The 27,984-nt window shown below is 37.7% G+C and overlaps 2 protein-coding genes across 3 annotated transcripts in view; one reads left to right on the forward strand and one right to left on the reverse strand.

Annotated features, from left to right (window-relative positions):
- Positions 1-891, forward strand: part of LOC139131815 (balbiani ring protein 3-like) — a 42,354-nt gene extending 41,463 nt beyond the window's left edge. For both annotated transcript variants that reach the window (XM_070698097.1, XM_070698096.1), the window contains 2 exons: positions 200-252; positions 705-891. In XM_070698097.1, coding sequence (XP_070554198.1) covers positions 200-236 — 37 coding nt within the window. In that variant the 3' untranslated portion in view covers positions 237-252; positions 705-891. The remainder of the gene's footprint in view (positions 1-199; positions 253-704) is intronic.
- LOC139131816 (uncharacterized) lies at positions 26-27,709 on the reverse strand. Its single transcript, XM_070698099.1, has 16 exons — positions 27,598-27,709; positions 20,216-20,842; positions 18,329-18,412; positions 16,179-16,250; positions 13,862-14,005; positions 13,201-13,341; positions 12,592-12,666; positions 8,043-8,093; positions 7,522-7,668; positions 7,018-7,164; positions 6,363-6,509; positions 5,847-5,915; positions 4,853-4,930; positions 3,402-4,055; positions 2,594-2,662; positions 26-1,556 (listed from the first exon to the last, which is right to left on the reverse strand). The coding sequence occupies exons 1-16, from the start codon at positions 27,671-27,673 to the stop codon at positions 1,414-1,416; spliced, it is 2,724 nt and encodes a 907-aa protein (XP_070554200.1). The 5' UTR covers positions 27,674-27,709; the 3' UTR covers positions 26-1,413.
- Positions 27,710-27,984: the final 275 nt, after the last annotated feature.

Genomic DNA, 27,984 nt, shown 5'->3' on the forward strand with positions numbered 1-27,984 from the left:
ATAAAAAATCGAGGATATAAAATGTAAATTGAAGAATAACACAAGGTATGGTTTTATTGAACGTTTAAAGAATACTTTCTTAAGGTACAGGCTGACAATATTTCAAATGCGTAAAACGGTTTAATAAACACAAAATTAGATTTTCCGCTTCGTTTGTGAACAAATTGTAAATATTGTAAATTTTATCTTTTTATTTCAGCATGAACGAAACGGGAGCTGGAAATGACGCAACGTAGAAAATGACATTTTAGGGTATGTAAGCCCAATAAATTCAAGACATTTAATTTCAAATGTTGTATAGAAATAAATACAGAAAGGTGGTTTCCGTTCAGCTTGCCGAGACAGTTTTCTGTCGGTCATCATGCTAACGGAGTCTTATTGACACTTTACGACATTGATAGACAATGCAGTGACGTCAGAATGCACTCGGTTAGTGTAATATTCCTAGAATTGACAAGTTATTGAACACGTTTCAAGAAGTATGACATCGATAAAGTATTCTATGTCAAATAACATCAAAATATGTTCTCATGAGGATATTTAGGACTACAGTGTCGGATAATGCCTGGATTAAGTAAAGTTCGCTTGGGAGTACAGTTTTAATGACGGTCTAGTCGTGTTGGGTGTAAAGGAAACAAGTTCATCACTCCAAGTTCAATAATCTTTGGCATCTTACTCGTTAATGTGTACGATTTTTCTTGCAGTCTCGGTATTCCTGGGAGCAGAGTCACGTTTACGATAGGAAACTGATGAAGATGGAATGAAGGTTTATTTTTTTATGACGATACGGCAATATTTTCACAGCATTGACATTACTAGACATACGTTATTTAATGGTTTGTAATTTTGATAATAGTGTACTAAACAATAAAGTTCACGATTTGCTGAGCATACCTGAGTCGTCACATTTGTGTGTGCCTAAAATTTTTACCTCCTGTTCAATTATATAGCTGCAATGCAGACATTATCAAGCTAGTTACTTAAAAGGTGGTAAAATGATTTATTTTACAAAACCTCAAAATGAGTTTTCTGAAATATGACGTACTAATCTGATTTACTATCTACTACAGCATCGTCTGCAAACATAGATCAGTTCAAATGGGTGAGATTCTGCACTTTACAACGACGACAGCATTTTTGTTAAATATCCTACACATTGAAGTAATTGCAGTACAGCAATCAATCGCACCACTCTCTATCCCTGACTGATGCCTTTGATAATTAAATTGATCGCTTTCACATGAAAAGAAAGTCGGAAGTTCATGAGAAACTTTTGATTTAGTATCGTTGTTAGTACTGATGGCTGATGTGACGCAAATACGGCGTTTCGATCATCGATCTTGATGGAAAAAGGGTACTTCAACAACTTGAAACAAGCGACTACCAGCAGCAGGTCGACTATGGCAGGACACGTCATTTCCGGGCTATGTATTTCGAACAGGCTATGAATCCAACGATAAAGGCCACGATAACCAAGACCGCAACAATTGAACCAAGAACCACCAAAAACACGTGACTGTCAGCGTCTTCGCTGATTGGTGCTGTGTCCGGTAAACCTAATCAAGAAATATGCGAACAGTAAAATTAAAGATGTTTTACAACTGGGCATTTGCAATTTGCATTTGAACTGTGCTAAACATACAGAGAATCACATCGAATTAATTGCAATGCAGCCATCGCTCACCCCACCCTGTAACCCTAACTCTCGCTATCTTAAACAGTTTTTGTCTCGTGCTTGTGGTTTAGGGGCAAACTTCATTATATAGAAATGCATTGTGGGTAAAAAGACTTCTCACCACAGCAAGAGTTTAAAATCGTGATCACATAAATACTTTGGACACAAATGAAGTCGCTGTCACGTCAAAAAATTCTGTGTGTTCATGAAACTAGCTAAACTCATTCACCTTTTTATTTTTTAGGCATTTCTGATATAAAATTCCTGTATAACCTAAAATTTTACATTTACATCTTTAATATGATATGTTTTACTTGAAGAAATCCGCCACATTGAAAATTCTATTACCCACTTAGGTGGCAAAATCGTATTACGGTGCCGAGAATTGGTTCTTTAATAATTAAATATAGAGCTGGTTTGTCAGCAATTGTAAAACTATTGACCCAATTTAGTTAAAAGTAGTAATAGCTAGTGACCCAATTTAATTAAAAGTAGCAATAGCTAGTGACCCAATTTAGAAGTAGTAATAGCTAGAGCACAGTAAGCGATGGAGGAAGCTGTTATCTGCAGATTGCACACATATGTTTTGACGGCATGGCTTCATTGACAATATACAAGATGTGTCCCTTTTAGGCATTCCTACGTTTTCAGTTTTTATAGCACAATCATTTTAACGTGACCTGCAACCACTCAGTAATTGTTGTGTGTGCTCAGAATATTAATTTTATACAAGCCTGCAGCGTTGATACAGTTACTTGTCAGACATTATTTAGGAATACCCCACTGAAAGGGTTTTTATTTGAATCCCTGATTGTTTTATTCGACGGAAAGTTTATCTGGCGAACATAAACTAATATTTATATATTTAGCATTTTAATGTTTTAAGTTTCTATTTCACAGTTTCGTGTTGTCTCCTACCTTTAGTCTTGGTGCTTGGAGATGTGAAATCCCTCTTCTGTGTCGAAAACGTGAAGGTTTTGCTTGCTTCTGTGGACATAAAAGACGGACGTGTATAATCAGATTATTTGATCACTGACAGGAGAAAACAGGCTTTTTTCTCCGATTGGATGTTTAAACAATGCCGATATACTGCATTTTTGCGGCTGAAGACAGACACAGAAAGGAAAGTACTGATTCGTTGTTTTTTATCACTTTGCATTTGGTGATGATGATATTGCCAACATGACAACACCAATGAGACTAGATTAAGGCGGTACGCAAGTCGAAAGTAAAAGACTTAATCTTATGCTAACACCTTCAACCGTTCTGTTACCAAATTAAGAATAAAAATCAGGGGTCACCGTAAAGAGTTTAGTACCAGATAAACAAATTACCTAACATTTACCGATATCTGCAATTCAAAATGGCCGTCATCCCTGTGTTAACTCTATTGGGAAAAATAAAATTTTCAACTTTCGAAAAACTAAGATTTTGAATTTTTTTCTTAATCTAAGAGCTTTATAAATGAGCTCCCACCAGTGGTTGATCAGAAAAGAATCGTAAAACTTTGAGAGTCCGAATATTTGTCCCCGAGGCGCATTCTACCTTAACACGAATTCGGTAATGCACAAACACTTATTTACCATGCAGGTTTCATAAATGTACCCCGAAACTTACTGCAAAGACTTCACGTTAATGTGTGCATCACTAGGAGCTCACAGTAACGTCAACTATAGAATTTAATGACCTTGTCTCTATACAAAGAATGCTAGTAATCATTATTTACCACATATGGGTGATATATCTTCATTGGCGGTAACCTCGTGAAGTTCATTGACGTTCAGTGACGTCCAGGAAACTAGATCACCGCATCCGTTGTCATGACAATCACGGGCCAAACTTTGCACTTCATTGAAATCTAGCATACGCGAATGCATATTGACAAATGCCATGGCGCCCACAAACTTTCTGGCTTCGACGAACGACAGACGTTGACCGTATTCTTGTCCAAGGAGAAATACTCCCTTTCTGGCTATAAGTTTTCCCTTGGTGTTTATCAAAGAGTCTTGGAAAACCAGTGCTGAGTCAGAGACGATCTTCAGGTCACCGTGATCACTTCCCCAGCTGACGCACACGTGATGCCAATTCCCGTCAGTGACCCTTAATCCCTTTGACAGTTCCACACCATGGCCGATTTTTAGCAACAGCCCGGCTCCCTGTCGAAGTTTGCCTAGGCTCATGATGATTTCTCTGGGTTGTTGAGGAGCGGAATAGTGAACAAGTGTTCCCAGGCGATCAGCATCGCCCGTCATCGCCCACAGACAGATGGTGAACTCACTGAGGTCGTTCGTGAAAGACGTACGTCGAATAACATATCCTGTTCCGTTAAAGTCAAGTGACTTATCCGACAGGTCTCCTTGCTTGCATGAGATAATAGGTTCTGAAATTACAAGATTCGTCGTAGGTTAGACTTGCGATGTGCGATAGGCAACCTTTAAGCCCGTTTCTAAGGTTACATAAAAAGTAAGCAGTCAGGTTTCATTCCCTCCATGCCTTCTTTTAAGAAATGTTCATTAATTTCAATACGAGAATCTTAGTCTTGACAAATTTATTACCGTCTCTTCAACTTTTGGAGTCATCATTCGACCATTTCAAGGTGGATTTCTGCTATCGATACCACAAATGTTTGTGGCTGATGGAATTTCAATCGCTAAGAAATATGAAAATATCACCAGATTGCCCCTGTGTTGAGTTCGTGACATTCGTGCACATGATTTCAATAAGGCATCATGTACTTACTATAACATTTGACCTATGCCCAATTGTAAGAGCTCCCTAGGCTAAAAGAGAAGTTAACTGCGTAACAGATCTCGTTTACGTGATTTCTTGCTACGGTAAGATCAATTAGGGTCCTATCTTACACGTTACTTTGGTGAACAGGAAAAGAAAATAAACGTAAAATTTTCAGAGCAGAATCAGCAACGCACTTGAGCTGCCCTTGCACATCTGAGGTTTTGAAATAGTAATTTTTAGTGTTTAAGTATCAGATTCAAGAATTAAAAAAGGACATAAATGTCAAAGCAAGGTGGATATATTCATATAAAGTTAACTTCAGTAGATGAACCATGATCGTATTTTCACTGGGAAAGCGAAGCTTCACGCAGTATGAAGTACCTCAAGATCATTTACCTGTAAATCATATGAAACAAAATTCAGGTAATTGAGAGGCGAAATTACCTGTTGAAGACGGGCGAGTTGTTACGTCACTAACATCTTTGCCTACGTCATGAGTCGATGAATACACTGTTGTCTTTCCTGGAATTAAAATATTAGCAAATTTGACCGACGGAGCGATTGTCACATCATCCTGAACTTTGCCTACTTCACGTATAAACTACTTTAATGCCTCATTGTAGTTTGACAATAGCGTTACGCGATACTTTTGCGAGATATAAGTTAATTTAAGTCACCATAAATGAACAATACTTGACTAATGAATACGTATTGGCTTATTTTGAACTGTTTTATTTAAAATTCGCCTGTGTGCTTTGTGTAGATGCATATATTTCTCCGTCGAGCATTCACACTTTCCTACACTGACGTTCCTTCGTGGAAGCGTGATGACTTCAACCATTTATGATGCATTCTTACCAAGAATATAATATTAATATAACAATTCTCTTCTGATATACCACATGTGGAGGTTCATTTTAAAGCTCTCGGTGAAAGAAAACTTTTCTATGGCTTAGTGTTTCGAAATTCGAAAATTTTTATTTTTCTCCATAGAGTTTACACAGGGATGGCGGCCATTTTGAATTTCTAATATCGGTAAATCTTGGGTAATTTGTTTCTCTAGTACCAAAATTTACACGGTGACCCCCTATTTTTATTCTTGATTTTGAAAGAGGATGATTGAAAGATTCCTTGAGGAAAGTTAGAGCAAAAGCTTAAGTCTTTCATTTTCGAGGTGCATACTACCTTAAAACTCCGTACAACACATTTTGATGATACAGCAATAAACCTCAAAGCAGTCGGACACGTTTCGTTTGGGTATATCGTTTTTTGATGTTCATCTACAGTGTCCTCGGACAAAACGCCTTTGATAACCTTCTGACATCTAATGCATTGTGTTCATTATCAATAGAAAATGTCTATAAATGTGATAATTTGAAAAAGTCCTTGTTTTGAGTGATCAAGTCCACTGAAACAATGAAGTGATCGCCTCGATTACCTGTTGTTGATTTCCGTGCTGTAGTTTCAACGTGTATGTCCTGAGGTTTCTTGCTCACAATCCGAGTGACTGAAGAGTAATAAAAAGGTAAACAAACTAGTGAGATAACTATAAAAGTGTAGAATTATGACTTTAAATGAAGATTCACATTCAAAATACAGTCGTTTACCCTTTGGTGTTTCCCTACTTGTTAGTGCAAAACCTGCTCTTGTTATCTTTGCTTTTTGTTTGAAATACCATTTTACCAATTATGTCATATCAGCCTCGACACAATGGATGAAGGCACATTTCCATCATGCCATAGAATTTTAATCAACGATAAATTCTTTCCACGAATAGAAAAAAAACCGCGAGTTCAAGTTGCACTAACTATAATCTTAACATTACTTTTAAAAACACATACATTGTGGTTTGTGTCCCTAGAAAAATGCACTCCAGAAATACAATTAATATACTGGTAACTTTATAGCATTACAGCTCCTTAATTATCCACCACTATTTTACAAGTAATAGTACCTGGGTTATCACATACGTGACCACATCCGTTAAAACAGCACTTCTGTCTTCCAGGACACTCTGTGTCTCTGTAACACTCTTCTTCACAAAGACCAAAGGTATCATCATCGATGGCGGGACATTCTCCGGGTTTGTCGCCCTCTTTCACTGCAAAATGTATGCGCATTATGCAGGTTTGTATACTCCTTTATCGTACACTTGTTTTTCTGGTACATGCAACGTATGTTGTGATCATACACCAAACGAATTCGTGTAAAACTCCCCATTCTACTCTTCTCAAATGTGATTGGTTTCAGAGATTGTTTAATTTGACAATATTCATGAATGTATAATGTCTTCACAAATTACACATGGTGCAAAAAAGATAGATGGCATTCAAGCGACTTAAAATTAACGTTCATTTCAACAAGTACTTAAACAGCGTATTTGGATGCTAAAGTTGCAATAAAGGCCAACTCTGAAGTTGACGTTGCATTGACAGACTCCGATACTGAAAAAGGTAGGTGGCGTTCAAGCGACGTAAAATTAATAATGTTTCTTTCAGCAAGTATATGAACAGCGTATTTAGATGTCCAAGTTCCAATAAAAGCGAAATCTGACTGAAGTTGACGTGGCATTGACAGACTCCGATACCAAATGCAACAACCATACTGACCTGGATCGTCGCATACATGTCCGCATCCATTAAAACAACACTTCTGCCGTCCTCGACACTCTATATCGCTAGAGCATTCCTCCTCACAGAGACCAAAGGTGTCTCCGTCGGGAATTGGACACTGCCCAGATTTCACAATTTCTCTCACTGTAAATCAAACGAAATGCATAGCGTTATATATCTGTATACCTATACACTATTATATTTATCTGCCTCTTTGTATAATATAAGTTTGGAGTGAACTACTTGAGCAAAGTCATTCAAAGACTTCCAATTTGAAACATGTATTTATCCATCCCTGTGGAATAGTTTACAAGCAATGTAATTGTAATTTAATTCTACACTAATTTCGGACTAAATATTTGTATCCATGCTTTGATCGCAATAATGCAGTTCAAGTAGAGTATTTTCAACCCCTTTTGTGAAAGCTACAACGGATATTTGTCCGGCAAGAGGTTCAATATAAACGTATCGTGAACAAGCAAAAAATTCTTCGTGACCTACCAGGATTCTCACAAACGTGACCACATCCGTTAGAACAACACTTCTGTCTTCCTGGGCATTCACTGTCGCTGTAACACGCTTCTTCACAAAGACCAAAGGTATCACCATCGATGGCAGGGCAACTTCCGGGTTTGTCTTGTTCCCGACCTGTAAATGCAAACACAGTTGTAGTTGTACTAGACTAAGTACATCCATTGACACCATAGAGTAAGTGTTTTTATAAAGATGTTTTCCGATCCATTTTCAGTTCTTGGTTGCTCTGACACGGTAATTTTATTTCGCGGTTATTGAAGTCACCAGTGTTGTCTATACATTTCTTATAATTTTGATCATTGTTACACTCATCTCATTATGACGTTGTTAAGTCGACTTGTAATCGCCTTTTTGTTTTCTAGAAAGGGGTACATGTCTTTTATATTGGCGACGTTACATTTATCAGAAGGAAGGTAACTCTGATATCTGCCGATCGTCCTCTCTTAGCGTGATATTTCTCAATTACGTATACATCGGTGCAACTATACCTGTCGCAGGTGTTGTTTCTAGGCTTGGAGACAATCTTTGGGTAGGCAGCTCTGTTGGGAAAGAATGGATCTCCATAATAACAACATCTTTCCCTACACATAAGTATATAAAGTATACGAAGTGTATGTATGTATTGGTTATAAATAAGCGCGCAAAAATACTTAAAGAATAAATGTGTCACTTAACTTGCCTACGTGATACGTTAGTGTAAATATATACATATACATTACCTTATATATATATATATATATATATATATATATATATATATATATATTAGAAAATACATGCAGAAGGAAATGTTAGACCTGTCTGAAGATGTCAAGGTGTATGAACTTGAGTAACAGATACTATGACCCTGTACTTGAAATAATTTTGCTTTTGTTTATAATGCCGTGCTTTTTTGTCATCGAGCACTGTAATTTCCATACCAAGGGGACATCTTTATGCGCGCGTGTGTGCGTAAATAAATTTATAATAATGAACATGAGTACGGAAGCGTATTCGTGCCATTTTTGTAAGAAAAAAAATAAAAAAATCTCGTAATTACGAGTTTTGATTCTCGTAATTACGAGTTTTTGATTCTCGTAATTACGAGTTTTTAATTCTCGTAATTACGAGTTTTTAAATCTCGTAATTACGAATTTTAAAATCTCGTAATTACGAGTTTTTAATTCTCGTAATTACGAGTTTTTGATTCTCGTAATTTCGAGTTTTGATTCTCGTAATTACGAGTTTTTAAATCTCGTAATTACGAGAATTAAAAACTCGTAATTACGAGTTTTTGATTCTCGTAATTACGAGTTTTTGGTTCTCCTAATTATGAGATTTTAATTCTCGACATCACCTTCTTGTGATATTTCTGCTCAGCAAATAATATTAGTTTGGGCTTCTTGGGGTTTTGTTTTATTTAACACTTCTGTTAGCGTCTATTTGTAGCCGACTTCTATCTCGTTTTGATGATACGTGATGAAAGAGAATGCAACACGCTTCAAAGGGACTTGTCCTACCATGCCGGCCATTTGATCACAACAACAGTGCGACATGTTCGAAGTCAGTCAACAATTACAAACATTTTAAGAAGAAGAAACTTCATTGAGCAGTTGTTTGAGTGTTACCAAACCGAAAGGTAAGATCTGCAATAGAACATTAGCATACTACATCGTCGACTGTTTTCACTGCCGCCATTATCAGTGAATGTGGTGTTGTCAAGGTCACTCACAGCCACAGCTAAGCTAAGCTCGGATGGGAAGTTCTTGTCGGAAACACGGTGTAGTTGGCCTGAATTTTCACTGAAATGTTTCTTTCTAGATTGGTCAGTTTCCTGTTATGGATAAGAGATGCATGCCATCCAATGATCACCGATGTGCTTGCCACGAATGCGCGGCATAAGAGTGATTGACCTGTATGACCCCTAATTCAACAACAACCCACCATGCTGTATGAACAGCTCCATGTTTGCAGTGCGCTCATATCTAAGTTGATGCAGGGCGATCTTTTTGTCCCTATAATTTGATAAGAAATAGCAGGAATTAATTAAAAGAAGTCAAGTCAATTCCTGTTAAAGACCATTGTACATATTACCTACTAATTCTGCTTAATGTAGTTGCAAAATATTTTCATTGTACAGCTTGTCTTGCATTGTGCGTTGTATCGATGGGTTTGTTAATACATCATGTTGTGATGGAATTATGTTCTAAAATATCTTATTTTCCCATCAGTTTCAGATTGACCGGATAGTGATCCAAAATATGGATGGTGAACTTTGAGTAAATCACACATGGAAACGTATTGCGATAGGCTAGACACCATTTAACAAACGCACGTGTTTGAGAATGCCAATGCCATTTGCAATCAATATTTGACAGTTTTCTTCTTGTAAGTTTGTAAGTCGTCAATTGTAGTTCAGTTTAATTTTATTTATTACATTTATGCTGTGAATAAATGCATTTTTTCAAATATGGTTGCGATGTATCAAACTTTTTGACATTCGGTGCAAGTGAGAACTGTGAATTTAATTTTGATTTGCTGATCCACTAAGTACAGAGTTTACAGATTACAAGTTGCCCTTAAATTGGCAAACTAAGCAACATGGCTGAAGTGTTTTGTTTCTATACAGGCACAGACTTCCTTAACACTATTGCAACGTTCTCATGTTAATGGCTATGCTATATCATGCCCCCAGACTGACCAAAGTCGTGTAATAATGTAGATAGAGGTAATAATGTAGCTGGAGGAAAACTACAATGTGTAGAGGCCATGTCAGTACGCCATTTGAGTAGATAACGAGAATGAAGACACGATTACGAGAATTAAAACCAGTAATTACGAGATTCAAAAATTCATAGTTACGAGAATTAAAACTCGTAATTACGAGAATTAAAAACTCGTAATTACGAGAATTAAAAACTCGTAATTACGAGATTTAAAAACTCGTAATTACGAGAATCAAAAACTCGTAATTACGAGATTTAAAAACTCGTAATTACGAGATTTTAAAACTCGTAATTACGAGATTTTAAAACTCGTAATTACGAGAATTAAAACTCGTAATTACGAGAATCAAAAACTCGTAATTACGAGAATTAAAAACTCGTAATTACGAGAATCAAAAACTCGTAATTACGAGATTTTAAAACTCGTAATTACGAGAATTAAAACTCGTAATTACGAGAATAAAAAACTCGTAATTACGAGAATCAAAAACTCGTAATTACGAGATTTTAAAACTCGTAATTACGAGAATTAAAACTCGTAATTACGAGAATCAAAAACTCGTAATTACGAGAATCAAAAACTCGTAATTACGAGATTTAAAAACTCGTAATTACGAGAATCAAAAACTCGTAATTACGAGATTTAAAAACTCGTAATTACGAGAATTAAAACTCGTAATTACGAGAATTATCTTGTCATGAGAATCTATAGTCCGTCATTGTCATTGCGAATAAATGAATACATGGTCAAAAACTACAGTCAAGTAATCGCAAATTTCTAAAAATCTCAAAATTATGAGGTTTTCAAATTGCCAGAATGTTTGCATAATGATGATTTTGTAATTTCAATGTTTATGGAAGCATATGAAAATTTAACTATCACAGCGTTATTTCAACTCATCGTCTATTTTGAGATTTCCTTTTCACTTCTACTTGATAACATCTGTGATACAAATAAACATATTTTTCGCTGTTATTTGCCATTTTCAATCATTTCTTGGGTTCTTGAAATGAGTTGCACTTCAATTCGGTCATTCATCTTGATCATAATCAATGTTTGTGTACTATTCTTTTACATTAGGAAGAAGCAATGCAAAGACACGGATTGTTAAACTTTCTTTACTTTATCTGTATCCATACAAACTTTGATTGTGTAAATCTTTGTTAGCAAATAATACTAATCTGAAAGTTTGGAAATCTGTCCGATTTCCTCATTCACTGCTGTTTTGGATAATGTCTTTTTCACACATGAAGGGGTGTCAGAAGATGTCAGTTGTTTGTCATAATTTCTAGTGCAAACCCAACATGATGGCAACTGCCAATCTATGCTGGATGTAAAAAAAATAACATCACATCGGCAGGTATTCGGAGTTCGGGGATTATATCCTGAGGCGGGGAGGGGGTGTTTATCAGGTTGTGAGACTCTAATAAAGGTGTTGACAGATGTGAAATATTTGCATAATGTCATACTATTGATATTTCACCCTAAAAAGAATGTTTATCCAGCCAGACAAAATCTACACGCTATTATGCTGACTTTTGATCTAATGGACAACATACTGAATATCTACAATTGTAGCCATGTAACAGTTCAAACTTCATTCATTTATTTATTCATCTACGAGTGTATTATAATTGCTTACTACACCTTATAAATCAAGATAATACCATATTGAAAACAACATATTGAAAACACCATATTCTCGTTGAACAATAACCAACAATATGTATGAGAAATAAAAGCTCAAACTATATAAGGACTGAGCTATTAAGGATTGTCTGATAACTAAGAGAATCAGGGCTTATAGTGTCGAGAATCAAAAACTCGTAATTACGAGAATAAAAACTCGTAATTACGAGATTTTAATTCTCGTAATTACGATAATTAAAAACTCGTAATTACGAGAATAAAAACTCGTAATTACGAGATTTTAATTCTCGTAATTACGAGAATTGAAAACTCGTAATTACGAGAATCAAAAACTCGTAATTACGAGAATCAAAAACTCGTAATTACGAGAATCAAAAACTCGTAATTACGAGATTTTAATTTTTTTTCTTACAAAAAGTGGCACGAATACGCTTCCGTAGTACATGACAGACAGACAGACAGATAGATAGATAGATAGATAGATAGATAGATAGATAGATAGATAGATAGATAGATAGATAGATAGATAGATAGATAGATAGATAGATAGATAGATAGATAGATAGATAGATAGATAGATAGATAGATAGATAGATAGATAGATAGATAGATAGATAGATAGATAGATAGATAGATAGATAATCTTTGTAGACAATGTGAGAAGACTGCATTACGTCCTACCTTTTATCGTAGGCGCAACGGCAGATGATGTTTCAGGGTGTAATTGAGAGACTGTTGTTGGAACAACGATACCATCTGTGAAAAGATAATGATATTAGGAGTATTTTCATGAATCGAATTAAGTTTACTTCGATCCTGCCAATACGGATTACAGAAAAGTTATATGCAACGTTTCATTAAAAAACTCGTTCCAACAGTTTTCTCCAAATTAGTCTCGGTTTAGTTTCTAAGTCTGAAGACAAAAGCTTTTTTGAACTAGTCTTTTTTCCGAAATCTCGGAAGACCGATTGAAGGTATACTGTCACCTATTCCAATTTTGCCACATTTACAATGGAAGATAAAATCTAACCAATCACAGATTTTAAGCGGGTGTCCGCTTTTTAAAAAACAGCGCCCTCACATTAGCGCTCTTGAGGCAACATGCAATAATCAAACTTTTCTCATTTAAAATTGTGACGTCGATTATTGATGCCAATTTAGAAGCCTCCGATCATAAAATACTTTGCCGAAGCTTGTTAAGTGGTGACTGTTTTCCCTTAAACACCTGGTACGCAGAAGAGTGAAAGTGTACAAATTTAGTTGAATATTTCACTCGAAATGGCAGCTTACCCGGTACGACGCAAACCCGTCCACAGGACGAGTGACAACATTTCAGATAAGCGTTGCATTCTGCGTCACGTGAACATCGGTCCAGAGGAGTGCAGTCTGCAGGGGGCAATGGACAAACTCCTGGTTTGGTTTTATCTTTCTCTGCAATCAAAATATATTATATGGTGTGAAACACAAATGAGAATGGTTGACCAAAAAGACGCTGTCGCTGAGAACCAATCTTCGACCAACCAGGATAAACTAAACTAAAATTTTGTCACACATTCATGCAAGATAGCCGACATAGAATTAAAAATTGTGGCAACTGCTCGTAAAAGATGTATAACGCAAGAACCTGTCATTTTATTTCTGATCTGTTAGTTTTGCTGCCATAGCCTTGTTGCTGTGTTGGTGTCAAGTTCATTTCGGCATTTTCATTATCACGATGAAGATTTAAATCATTGCTGGATGGAACCTAAATGTAAATTGCTTTATATTGCTTTATATTGCCTTCGTTTCGTTGTGGGAATGTGCAGAACAGCACATCTTTCCTGTGCACAGTCGAAATACTATTCAGTGTGGAAAACAATGCGCTATACATGCATGTACTCCTGATTGAGTACGTATCTCAATATTGATATTGATGTATTGATAATGGACAGTTCCGTTTTGTTCAGTGTACCTGGATTAGCACACAGGTGACCGCATCCACTAGGACAACATTTCTGCCATAGAGGGCAGTCTCCGTCACTGGAACACGCCTCTTCACATACGCTGTCCTCGATGACGCGGGGGCAACGACCACGCTTTGGCCTCGGTGGTGGTCCTAGCAGGAAAACAAATTGAGAGTGATGAAACCTCGTGATATTATTTAGTCTACGGCAGGTTTTTGTGTAACCTCTACCTGACATTTGTCTTAATTGACCATTAGATAAATGCACACTGAACAAATATTAGTCACCGCAGACAATTTTAGAGTTCTGTTTCTATTCATATATTTTTTGCTAATTTTACTTTTACAATTTGACAGTCAGCGTTTGTCATGCATCGCTGTGAATTTGTAGGAGAGAGTTTTATAGAGTGATACTCTTATTAAATTTCTTAAATATTCATGCTCTAAGACATATTAAACCCGGACTGTATTCGTGGACCTAACGTTTTCGTGCACTGGACAGATAGCATTGTGAACAATTCATGAATAACAGTCTTTTAAAAATGCCGATTAAGTTTGTTAGTGGAACGTTTTGCAATTATCTAAACTGCTGTGAATGATAATTTACACGCCACAAACATATACACATTATCTTTCTATCTCACCTACATACAAATACATTCATATATATATATATATATATATATATATATATATATATATATATATATATATATATATATATATATATATATATATATACGCATTAATTTCGGCAGGAGTCTTTGTAGACAAGATATGTATCTTCATGTTTATGGGCCCAAGGTGTCCAACCTACATGTAACACGTAAAATATAATCGGAAAACTCGTATGCTCTAAGGTAAACACCTTCACTGCTTTAAAAATGTTGGCTCTACTCAAAACAGCTTCTTCGATTCGCAGATAAGTGTATATTCCAACGATCCGATCACATTTCGTGATGATACTCATCAAGTATTTATTTTTTCTGGGATTGTTATCCCTCAGTTGTTTTATTGTGTTTATTCCTACAGCCGGAAGTGACTCGATTCAAGATTTATTCCTGTCCATTGCACTTCAATATGAGATCCTCGAAACTTTATGAATGGTCCTCTGATAATACGAGCGACGAAAGTGTCTCCAAAAATTGAACAGCCTGTTCCAAATCACCTTAGATGACTACCAAGTCGTTTATGATATGACTCCGTATCTCTAATAAAGCTTGGCAGCAAACACCGTAACCATGGTAACATCCTTTCGAGAGCGAGCAAAAATGCTTACATAGTGCATGCGGCCAATTTATTGTACATTGAATTCTCTTCTCTGGAAATCTCCATTTTCTTTCTTCTTTGACGGCATTTATAAATGATAGCTCATAAAATTACTATCAGAACGTCATAATACTTCAATCGATGTGGCCAATGTTCTTGTATCGCGTTTAGAAAATCCTATCTAACGCCAAGGACAGCTGGTAATAATACTATACTATCACATTATAGCTGAAAGGGAAAATACTTTATACTGGTTTAATATTCCTTAGTTGTTGATAAACTGGGTATTAGTATCACAACGTTATATATGTACGGCCAGACTTGGACTTGTAGGAGATGTGTACGGCTAGACTGGGACTGGTAGGAGATGAGTGACATTGGGCTATTTAATGCGTTCATTTTACATTCTAACGACTTCAGCAAGAGTTGGGTGATCAGAATCTCCGCCAGATTTGCTGCGTTGTTTACAGTGAATCCATCATTATGGGAACGACCTCCTGGGTTGGCACATTACAGCCGTCAGGAGACAGCTGCAACTCGCATGGTATTCGAGGTCGATGCAGACGGGTCACTTGAAGGCTTCGCAATTTTGGCGGGAGTTGCACAGCAAATGACAGAAGACTGTCGACCGCGATAAATGGCAGTGATGTTGAGTCATTTTGCAAAATATGCAAACACATGTTACTCAAATAGAACACATATATGAATTATACTTATCATAACACTGGCGGCCTTTATCTTTTATCTTTTTTTAACTTTCTTTCGCTTTTAACTAAAGACTAACTGTAAATAAGGGTGAAAGTCCATTTGGAAAGACCAAATTAATTTTGGAACGGGTTAATTGAAACATATATTGTGAAGGATATTTGTCAGAAAGACATCTTAGAATCCGTATAGTACGTAGACTTTTTCTAACACGACAGTAATTGTCTTCAGCACATGTAAGATCTTCCGTATAAATTATGACACTCCTCCGATGGTCTGTTTCTTAAATATCTTATCCCCCCAGTGACCTGCTGTCTTTACATCTAATTCAAGTCACGTCACCAGAACTCACCTCTTTGGTTTCTCACAAACGATGTGACAGCATTTGTATTTGTCGGTGTAATTTCAATCATGGCTCTTGCTTCTGTAAACATGATTCAGAAAAAGTGTCAAGAAGAGCTGCAATTTCGAAGTCAACATAAAGGGAGTGATATCTAAGCACAAATGTCGTTGCAGATACCCAGTTTTGTCATTATAAAAATGGTTGAGAAAGCATTACCCCTGGAAATGATCGACACCTTTGTTTTGATAAGTCCATGGGGGAAAAAATGATGACGGTGTGTCTATATTACCGGTGACGAAGCCGGCCACACTGCTTCCTTCATCTTGGAAGGATGCTACATAATACACAGCACACGGCATTATTCAACCCTGTCCGAGTTTGAAATGTTATTTTTTATGTCTTTTAGTCCATCGTGTGCGATCTGACATACAATTTTGACGTTCGAGTCGAAAATGATATGCTGACAGTAAATAAATCATCTCAGTTATGTAAATTTGTTTCCATGGTAGCAGTACATACATGTTTTGGTGACTGTTTAACTTTGTTTTGAGTATTACAAGGTTTTCTCTTCAAATTACTATGCCATCTGGACTTGAAACAGAATATAAACACGGTGCGAATGCTCTTTAACGCAATGTCACCCTGAAACGAAGGAGATGTTGTTTACAAATTGAAAGGTCCACAGCTACATGCCTTGTCCTTCCAATTTAAATCGACTGCCTATTCTCATCCATCTTTTGAAGAAAATATTTGTTGCAATGCTGAAAATTCCTACTTAATCGACAAAAGTGACAATTCTGCAGTTATAGTTAGGGAGCTTGAAGATATGCGGTCTGTGTACATCCGACTAACCTCTGACAGCGTAACGGGTTATAACAACAGATTGGCAATGAGGCTGTGTAAATGTGTTGGTTAGCAGATGAAAACCACACTGTGTCCTCTTTTTCTGCTGCTTCGCTGAAAGCTTATATTGGTTGAATTACGAATATGTTGGTCACAGTCGCACTTCGTATTTCTTCACAAGACAGAATTCAAATGATTATGCTGTGCAGTGATAATCCGTTTACCAGTATATGCGCTCTACTTCTTCATAAATTAGAACTTCATCACGGTCAGAATGTCGTCCCATACTTTGATGAATGGAAACTGTGATGAATATTTCAGTTTGCCATTTATTCTACTTGTTTAAAGTTCACTGAAAACTATAGACTGTCATTGTATGTCCATCAATGCGTTGCAAAGCTGCCGAAAGATTGTTTGGCAATGGCAGCTTGGCATGGTCGTTGACCAAGCTCTATGTGATTTGTTCCGCGTGCTGGTCATGATCTTGACTTGAAAAGTCATTTACACGAACCTGACCCTATAGAATTAGCCTCCCGAACATAATCTGCATAATGTCGGTGGAATTCGAATTCCCATTTTATAGCTCCTCCATGCCCTTGAGTACGAAATGTCACCGGTTTATGGGAAATACCGTAAATGTTGAGGGTTCTTCAAACTTAAAATGTCTGGTCATGCCGAAGTACGCTGAATCAATTCGAATGGCCACTTATTTCATTGACATGATTCTTATATATTAAATGTTAACGTCCAAGATCTTTGAAGTTTATGAATTACTGAGTATGTAACCTTTCGTTCTGATCCAACTGTTAGTTGACAACTTGTTTATACTTGGCTTTTTTGGTTTCGGTTTCCGTATCTCAAAAAAAAAATAAGTTGATTTTTACTTTTTGTAAAATTTCAGATCCCATCATACACTAAATACGTATCGATATTACCTATGCCGTACAAAATAATGATGTCATGCCCTATCCTTTGTCGTCAGCTTGGTTACCACGCCGAGGGGTATACCTGTTTGAAGAATTGGTACGTGTGTTTGGCTATACCCTTTTTTAGACCTAAAATTTCAGTACTAGTATTTTCGAACCCCGTTTTGGACCTCTATGATCTTTGACCGAGGTCAAAAGTCATGTCGCTGAAAACTTTGCGCACGCACAGTCGGCAATTGCCTATCGAAAAATCCATTGTCGCTGGCCGAGCCATAACTTGCCGATCAAATTCATGAAAAGTTACTAGTTTGTTGTCATTAGAATGCTTCTGTGTGATATGGTAATCATTTACTGCAGTGAAGATGTAAATCGAGATTTTACAATACTTACGTGCTACGATAAAATCTGCATTTTGCTTCGTCGTTGGATGTAGCTGTGACGTCGTTTGATTTGACCGCGTTGCATTGATTGTTTCTGTACAACAGATTAACAATATTGCATTACTTTAGATATTATGGTTACCTTCACTGTCTCTCTTCATAAATTTCGCCGTTTTTATGTCTATACACTTAGGGAGTGTACACCATTTTCTTCACCAAAATGCTTGTACGTAACTCCCGTCTGCGTATACCTATGTGGCTGTCTATACTCGCTATCGTACTGCAGTGGGTAGTAAAAGGCTTCTTAGCTGAGCCATAAAGGGATAGAACTGGAGTTAAAGTACTTTAGGATCTTAAAATTACATCAGTACACGATCTCTCTGTGTAGAGGGACCGTGATCAGTACCATACCTTTGATGGCTTGTTTCAGCTTACGATTTCTGTTTAACGACTGTACACAAGATGTATTATATATTTCCATGCATTTCTGTGAATAGTGTAAGCGTATGTCTGTCTGTACTTACGTACGTACCTACACGTATGTATGTATGTATGTATGTATGTATGTATGTATGTATGTATGTATGTATGTATGTATGTATGTATGTATGTATGTATGTATGTATGTATGTATGTATGTATGTATGTATGTATGTATGTATGTATGTATGTATGTATGTATGTATGTATGTATGTATGTATGTATGTATGTATGTATGTATGTATGTATGTATGTATGTATGTATGTATGTATGTATGTATGTATGTATGTATGTATGTATGTATGTATGTATGTATGTATGTATGTATGTATGTGCACGAGGACGTGTATGTCACGGTGAATGAATACATATCACGTGTTAAAGTATTTGCAACTGAAAGAATACGCGGAGTTGCATGCTCATGCGTGCCATCTACTAATGCAGATCGGTTCAAATAAAATTTCTTACGTGCTAAAGATATGATGGACATTATTTCATGATTTTAAAAAGGGCAAGAAAACCTTTATTTACAAATCCTTCATGGCCTCTGCCAATGCGGCCTTTGTAAGATGGATGTAAGTTAAAACAGCAAACACGAGTGCCATGATCTGAGTCTGGGAGACACTTAATCATGTGAGAAAGACATCCCTGATTAATGGCTGTGTTAATGTACTTCACTCGTGTTTGCCTCTGAGAAAATAAATTGTTATTACATAAAGTGAGATTTAGAGTTCGGCAAAGTTCTTTGACCGTGAGAAATAGGTTGCCAGCTCGTATATCAGCAGGTGTTTAGAACTTGACTTGTTTAAGGTTGGGGACTATACATGGATTGTGCAGTATCGACCAATTAATTATATTGGTTTGCATGTAGAAATGCAAGAAACAATCCTAGTCATACTGTAATTTTCTTGCAACGCTCTGAAAAGATAATTACATGAGAAGTCATTTTTGAAAAGTACATCTTCAACTTGAAGATTATTCCTTCCTGTACAAAAGAATCGGCGACAAATGCTGACTCAACAGTTCTTTCTCAGGGCTTTTTTGTTACTCACACCATCGTGCACCTTCAATATGAGGTTAGCAATAAACAAGTTTCTTCATACAATATAAAGGTAATTTATAAAAGAATGATATATATCTCCGCAATGTAGAAAGTAGTAGTGCTTCAGTCATAATAAGTTCCCTACATGTTCAAGTTTGTGGGCTGAAATTTATCATAAAGTGGTGTGAGCTGCACAAATCAATGGCGCATTTCTAGTAAGACGGGAACACTACTGTATCTCATCATATTTCTTGTCTACTCCCACTTTACCACTTTACCCTACAACATGTGAAATTGTAAAGAGAGATGTTTAACACCTTCCTTAAGAATCTTATCGTAATATGTATTTTTTGCAAACAACGATGATACTTACCACATATTTTGGATGCAGGCTCAAGTTCAACTTCAGGACTCAGCTGTGTACGGAGAAATGACGCCCAGGAAACGCTACCACACCCGTTGTTTTGGCAGTCGCCCGAAAGACTTTGTATTTCCGTATCGAGCAGAACGCTGAACCACAAATTAAAATAGGCAAGTTCTCCACGGAACGACTGTGACTTATCACATGTGACTGCCAGACGATGCTGGTTCTTGCCCAAGAGAAGCACACCGTTTGGTCGAACAGCCAGAGAATCACTCAGTCCACTGCCACTCGCCGCGACGACACCATCTTTGTAAACTTTCCAGTCCCCGCCACTTGATGTCCAGGTTGAGCAAATGTGATGCCAGGTCCCGTCGTTTGCGGCCACCGATGTCGGCGAACTTTCCGCATCTCTTACAGTTAGGGTAAAATCTTGATAATTGTGTAGGACCAGTTCGCTGCTTTCATCGACTGTGATGTAGCTGAAAGGTGTGCCGTGGTTGATGACGTCACTAGACACCATCCACAGACATACTGTTACTTCCTGTAACTCTTCAGAGAACGGGGAATTCCTCCTGAGGTATCCAAGGCCGTCGAATAGCAATACCTTGTCTGTCAAAGCACCACTGTCGCAGCTCTCTGATTAAAATTGAAGCAAAGTTACCTGATGATGACTTCTGCCAATGAGAGTAATCATTTTGGTGATGAAAATCAAGCACCAGCATGCACCGTGGATTGTCGTTATTCTACAAGAAGTAGTCACTGAATGTTCAGTTAGCTCGTTGATCATCACAACTATACAGAAATAAACTGTCACTTATGTTAAATGAGTGTTTTCGAATCGGTGAGGAGTCATATTTTACCCCCACGCTCAGTCGTAATGTTGATAGTGTTAAACATGTGGTTTGATGTAGTGTGATTTGGCGAACTGTTACTTTTGTAATGTGGTTGATGTGTCATTATTTGCGGCGACTCGATTCAAGTCATGTATTGTGACCAAATGCGATATTACGTGTTTGTTAGAGGGTTGATTGGTCGATTTGATGTGGTCGATCTTAATGATACATTTAGGGCGATGTACCCTAACAATCCTAAGGATTTCCGGTGGAAAATTATACTCTTATTTTTTAAGAACCTTGTAACGTAATACCTAAGTTTATCTGTAACTGTCTGCCGTCGATATAAGAAGTATGTTTACTCTTTTGCACTCTCCCCCCCCCCCCCCAGTCGTAAAAGATATTAGCTATTCGTCTCGGAAGTTTGCTGGCCAAACCAAAACTTCCATTATCTAAACCCTTATGATTCATCGTAATGGTCAAGTGAAGATTATAAAAACAACATATGTTCTGATAGCCTTACGCTTGGCCTTCAATACTGACAGTCATCAATTTGCTCTCATGTTCAATTGCCAATGCTTTGTTGTCATTCGGCATGGAAATTATCTGACCGAAATTTTAAAACTGGAGACACTTGGATGGTGATTGGAACGCAGTCGAAAGGTCAGATATGTATTTTGTTTTCAGTACATTCGCATTGGCTATGGACAGATAAACACCTTTACATTTCATTTTTTGCCTTACTTGAAACGAAGTCACAACCCGCAAGAGAGAGGCCGGAATGACAGCAGTGTCGTAAAGTTTGGCATCGCCTACTTTGTCTAGGGACAATGTCCTCGCAACTCGACTCTGAGTTGCACACTATAATTGGCGAATTGGGCAGCATGCAGCGGAAACACAGTGTGGAAATACTGGTCATTGATTGTTGTAGAGAACACCCAAATCGTAATATCCGTCCAGCGAATAAAATGTAAAGAGTTTAGTTATCAAGTTCTGTATTATATCACGACATTTTGACATCCTTCTCGTTTTCTCAGTGTGCATTTGGTTGTATATACCACTAAGGGGTAGACCAAGGTGGTCTCCTAAATTGAGATATATGTCATAACTAGGAATTACAATCAGTGTGCGAAATTAACGTCGGTCCGACGGTCCGAGACCGACAGATTTCTCGTCGGGCCGAAAGTTTTTAGCAACATGTCGGTCCTTATGACCGACTGGAATTTGGAGTAGATGATAAAAATTCTCCGTCAAGACCTGTAACAGATGCAGATAATGACTAACTTTGAATCATATGATTCAGACTTGAATGTCATGCACCTATCAATGTTTTCCACCGTGGGAGTGCGTGGCAACAGGGGATATTGATCGCACTTGGTGTCCTGGATTTATTTTGGTGCAACAATGCGATACAATATCATAATAATACTTGTCTAGTGAGTGTAACCCTGGTAATTTCAGCATATCTGTGGCATATGATACACCCAGTATCACTTCACTAATTCCACACTTCAAGTGTTCGGAATTTACAATTACACAAATGTACATAATACAGCCCTTCATTTTATCAAACTGACTCCGTTTTCTTTGCTTTGATTTTCAATTGACGCGTTCAAAACACAAAACGGTTCACAGAAGAGTTTAAGACAAAAACCTGCTACGAGTACAGTGCTGTTAACTAATCATATTTGGTTTTGAACATGGAGGTATATTTTTACCTCCATGGTTCTGAACTACGCCGAATACAAGGATAAGATGTTAATACACACGACAGCCCAATAGTGCTACCTGCAGTCGACAGTCAAGTTCACGTTTCGCTACGTTTGTTTCTGGACCGCTAGAACATCTTGCTTGCTCGTTGGTCTTCAACCAAAGTTCACAAGACCGACTGTTAGCACGATATATCGACGTGATAACAAGTGTACATTTTATAAAACGGAGCGGCCTTATCATAACAGTTTTGTAACAGTTTTGTCGAGTATACTCTGAGAGGCCGAGAGTAGGGCTTCAAATTGTTTCGATGTATACCGTTTTACGATAGGCATACAAAACTCGACCGTCATCCTGGGCTGTACGCCTAAATATCGCAAAAAAATACGTCTTTTAAGATTTTACGGTATCATTAACTGATCGTGTCGCGATCGTTTTCAGCAGAGTCATTTTAAAAGGCGATGAGACTAAGCAATCGCTTAGTCAAAACTTTTCAATCAGAAAATATGCATTCATTTCCGCGAGTGGCGACGTGTGCCATTCATGTTGTCTGCAATTTCTATAATCGAGTAAAAAGTTACGATTATACTTGTTCTTTTAATTAAAAGTATAACTTCACCTGTTTCTTCATGAATGCAACAGAGGCCACATTTAAGCACATTTATTTTTTGAAAAATTTTGAAAGTAAGCCATACGTCATATCAAAATACATACCAAGTATTTTCTTTCTTCTGTTTAGACGTAAGAAATTATTCACACAATTACCGTTTTTCAGGGTACTAAGGTATTCACTCACTCCTCTACCACTCACGTTGGCTAATTTCAGAAGTGATTTTCAGCTCGCCAACCATTTTCAAATCACAATATCACATGCCCTGGTGTAGTGTACAATTTTACACAGCCATGTATAGAACATCATCTCCCATAGACTATCATGAGAGACAAACTCTCTCGCTTTCATCACCCTCACGTATAGTCAGTGCATGAGCCTGTATTCGCCGGTCCCTTGGTGTTTGACATCATTTTGTGGTCCGAAAGTGGGGGATTTGACATGGCTAGAAAAAAAGGCATTGCAAATTCCCCTGTTAGTCCCATAGTCCCCCCTCCCGTGGTGGAAAACATTGATAAATGTGTGCGCATATGACAGTGAGGAAGATGAGGGCTGTGATCTTTTTCAGATTCCAGATCATGTAGCTGAACGATGCATTCACTTACACTATTCTGCAATCTATGTGAACAATAGTCCTTTTGTATTGATAAAAGGACATGGAAAATTAAATATTACAACATTCGAAAGCATAGTAATTAGTCGAGAGAGTGTTTACTTTAATGGTCGTTAACAACTGCATTTATTGAGGACCGGCAGTTTTCTGTAAGGACCTGAAGCTTTGGCTTGGTGCAGGCCCTTATGACCTGAAGCTATTTTCTCTTAATTTCGCACACTGATTACAATGTGGTTTTTATGGTCCAACAGTTGCTGCTATAATGAATCACATGTTACATGTACTCACAGCAAGCGTCACTAATACGTGCGCAGGGCCCATCAATTTCCCTTGCCAATCCTTCCCAGTGACTGATAGACAACCCCTGATCAACCCTGGTCAGTGACAGATGCAACCCCTCTCCAACCCTGGTCAATAACCAAGACGCAACCTCTGACCAACCCTGGTAAACCTGAGTGACCATGACGCAACCCCTCACCAATACGACCTGGGCGCAACATCTGATCCTGACCAACCCTTATCGGTCGCTACTACGACTCCATATTCGGTGAAGAAACAAGCAGATTATTCAGTGCGGTCAATAATAAACGAGCACGAAGTTACACGTGAATCTTAATGTTTCGCAACTCGTAAAGATACACTTTCGTAACCGAGTACGGAGTTTCAAAATTTTTTATGGCCTTTGCAATTACTTTCAAACTTGGTCGTAGATAATATGTCTCGATGGTTCAACCTCACGTTTCGATTTTTTCGTCGATAAAGTCGACACGCGGAGCGTGTTTCCAGCTATATCTTCACAATCCAGCGTTTTTATGGCCGACCCCTACATAGCTATCATCTTCACTGTTCCCTGTCCTGTACCGTGACATGTCGACTTTCAACCTTTCAATGTTAGGGGTTAGATCTTTTAGCTTTATAATTTTGAGTCCTGATTCTTTTGCGTAATTGTATGTGGCACTGAAATAAAAACCGGTCATATTCAAAATCGCGCCAAAAACGGCGTCGAATTTTATCAAGAAGGTTGGTGATGCACATTGTGTCGGTAGAGAGAGTCTGCACCGTGGTTGATAGGAAATGCAAAATTTCACGAGTTTCATGGTCGTCCACACATCGTTATCCCGGCCTTGAACGCCATCAATCAGCTGATTATTCTTCATGTACGAAGGTCAAGAACAGAACATCAATATGCTCATCTGGATAGCTTTACTTTGATTACGGTCACTTTCGCCGTGAGAATGAAGTAGAGTGGTTGTACTACTCTGTGAACTATGAACTCTTCCATTGATCAAAACGGCAAAAAGACAGCATGTTTAAGATCAACTCATAGTGGGATCTGTTTTACATTCGGTCACCGATATGCCACTCTACACATGCTGGAATCACATCACACCGCCGCGGTCCGACTACGACTACGTTGTGTATATGCCTTGTCTTTTACAAGGCGTGGACGTGAATGTTAGTCACCTTCTGTTTGTCCGCCTATCATACTTTTAAGAATAATATGACGATTTTGTACGATTATACTATACGGATTAGATTAAATTTGACGTAATGAAATACTTAAGTTCCAATAGCTTATTCACATCGCCATTCCTCACCTGTCTCATTGTGAACTACAAATAATAATAATAAAAATTTAAATTGTGAGACACGTGCTATGCAAAACGCGAGGTACCATGACGTGGAGGAGATAAATAGTTGTAATTTCTAATAGAGACGATTCATTTTTCACGAGCTGACCATTCATTTGCACATAAATAACTGATTGAATGAAAATGTAAAACACATGCAATACCAAGAAAGTTACAGTGACCGTACCAAAGACACTTGTCAAGTACGATTTCACGACATAAAACCATCCATCGAAAACTTCGTCAATCGTGTTTGCTGCGGTAGCCGATTTTATCCTAACCTTGTTTCTAATAACGTGATATTTATGCCCAGTTTGTATGAAAGTGATTTGAATAATAACGAATTGTATAATATATTATGTCCCATAAGCCCACGTGAAAGTATAAGCACAGTCGTGTATATGGGAAGCGAATGGACAATGCGAACTGAATGCACAAGACGATCTGATTTACAGCTTCCTGGTGTTCTCTTAGCAAACGGACGTTTGTCTGAAGAAGACAATCAAACTCCGATGGCGTGAGAAGTCACGCAAAGCATAGAGACGGGCGTCTGTAGAAATAAGATCTATCTGTTTCACCACAGATAAAAGAGATCATCAATTATATACACAAGACGAAGACAATGACGAACTGCTTGTGAGTTTTCTTCGGTGACTAATGCAGGGCGCGGCACAGTCTAGTTTGTCGCAGAAATAATTTACAATGAAATTTGAATGCGGCCACCTTATATATTGTCATCAAAGATTTTGCTCGTTTTGTTTCTACGCTTTTGATATACACAGACTTATACTATCTTTTGTTTCTACGCTTTTGATATACACAGACTTATACTATCTTGTAGTTTTCCTCAGTTTACAAATGAAATATGTCACTGAGCAGGAGCAGGGAATAAAGAGCCGAAGTAAAGCTGCTAGTTTCTACTCTAACAATTGTACAGTGTAACTCCGGAAAACGATTTCTTTCTGCAACTTGAGTGGTAGTCCAAAGAGCAGTGAATACACTATCTTGTCTGGTATGACGCCATAATTACCATTTGCTGATACAGTATATATTTTGAAGCTCCTTGAAGTGCTGGATATCGCGATGAAGACATACATCTATAATGGGATCATTTGCTGGTTCATCAACTAAATGAGTTGCCTACGGCTAAATCGCCAGAATGAGAGAATTTGCCCTTCTGTGATGCTTGTAGTGGTTTGCAAAAGACTGCTGACATCATTGGTTTGGAACAGGTCAACACGACAAATTAAACAATGTACTACACTTAATGAATCAAGTTACACGAACACGGTAAACCAAAACAATTCCCAAAAACTACTGCCTGTGCTATCTTTTTACCTACAGAACGTTTTCCATGACGCGAGATAAAGTCTAAATGCTACCGTAGCGGTTCTAAAATAACATCGTACATAAAAGCTTAATTCTAAAGTGGACAGAGAAATTACTTTGGTCGTTCAACCAGTTGTTCGTGCAATCTATAGTCAGTCTGTTTGTTATGTGCTTGTATAAGAGTTGTCGCCGACAGGTGATAGAGAGCGAGTCATCACTGACACACATGCTCAAATAAATCATTAAATATACGATTCGGTTGCTCTAATTTATCAGTAGTCAACCTTCAAGTCTTGGCAAACAGCTTGCTTCTCGACCTACTTTTGGATGACATTTGGGGCATACAGCCTTATTTTCATCTCAGAGAGATACATCCATCTATTCTGGGTTGATTGGACACGAGGTGATCTTAAAACTCACGCTTTCAGTCAACTTGAACTTTGCTGATGAAAGAACCTCATAACTGTTGGAATTCCTTAGCTTTACAATGGGCGTGGTATGAAAACTATCTAGCCTCCATTAAGTCTGTACGGATAATCGCCCTTTGTTGGTGAATGCTCTGTACAACTTTCACCCAAAAACTAGACTTTGATTACAAAACGCAAATATGCAAACATGGTACTGACATGCCGACTTCTGAAGTTACGTTTAAATACTTTACTTACCTTGGCTTCGTATAGCCGATGTGAAAAACAGCAAACCTAAGCAAGAGAGAACAGCGAAGCGGCCATGGGGAGCCATTCTAGCACTGTTGTCTCCATACACTTGACCTAAGAGGGCGCTACCATTTGAAGGCGAGGGGTGGCGTTTGTCGCCCACTCCCCATTAAATTCTGAGAAACAGTACGAAATCAGTTCAGTATTCTATTTCTACCAAGCCAAACTTCCAAAGAAGACCCAGCCGTTTCTGCCACGAATATGATGTAATAAACCAATCACGCCGTTACCAAGAAACAACTTGCTTTGCGGAAGTTGCAAGCAACTACTCAACTACTGCATGCGTTAGAATATCTTCAGCATAGAACAAAAACTCCAGATTCACATAAGAAATGA

This window comes from Ptychodera flava, chromosome 4, assembly GCF_041260155.1.
Source record: "Ptychodera flava strain L36383 chromosome 4, AS_Pfla_20210202, whole genome shotgun sequence".
NCBI lineage: Eukaryota > Metazoa > Hemichordata > Enteropneusta > Ptychoderidae > Ptychodera > Ptychodera flava.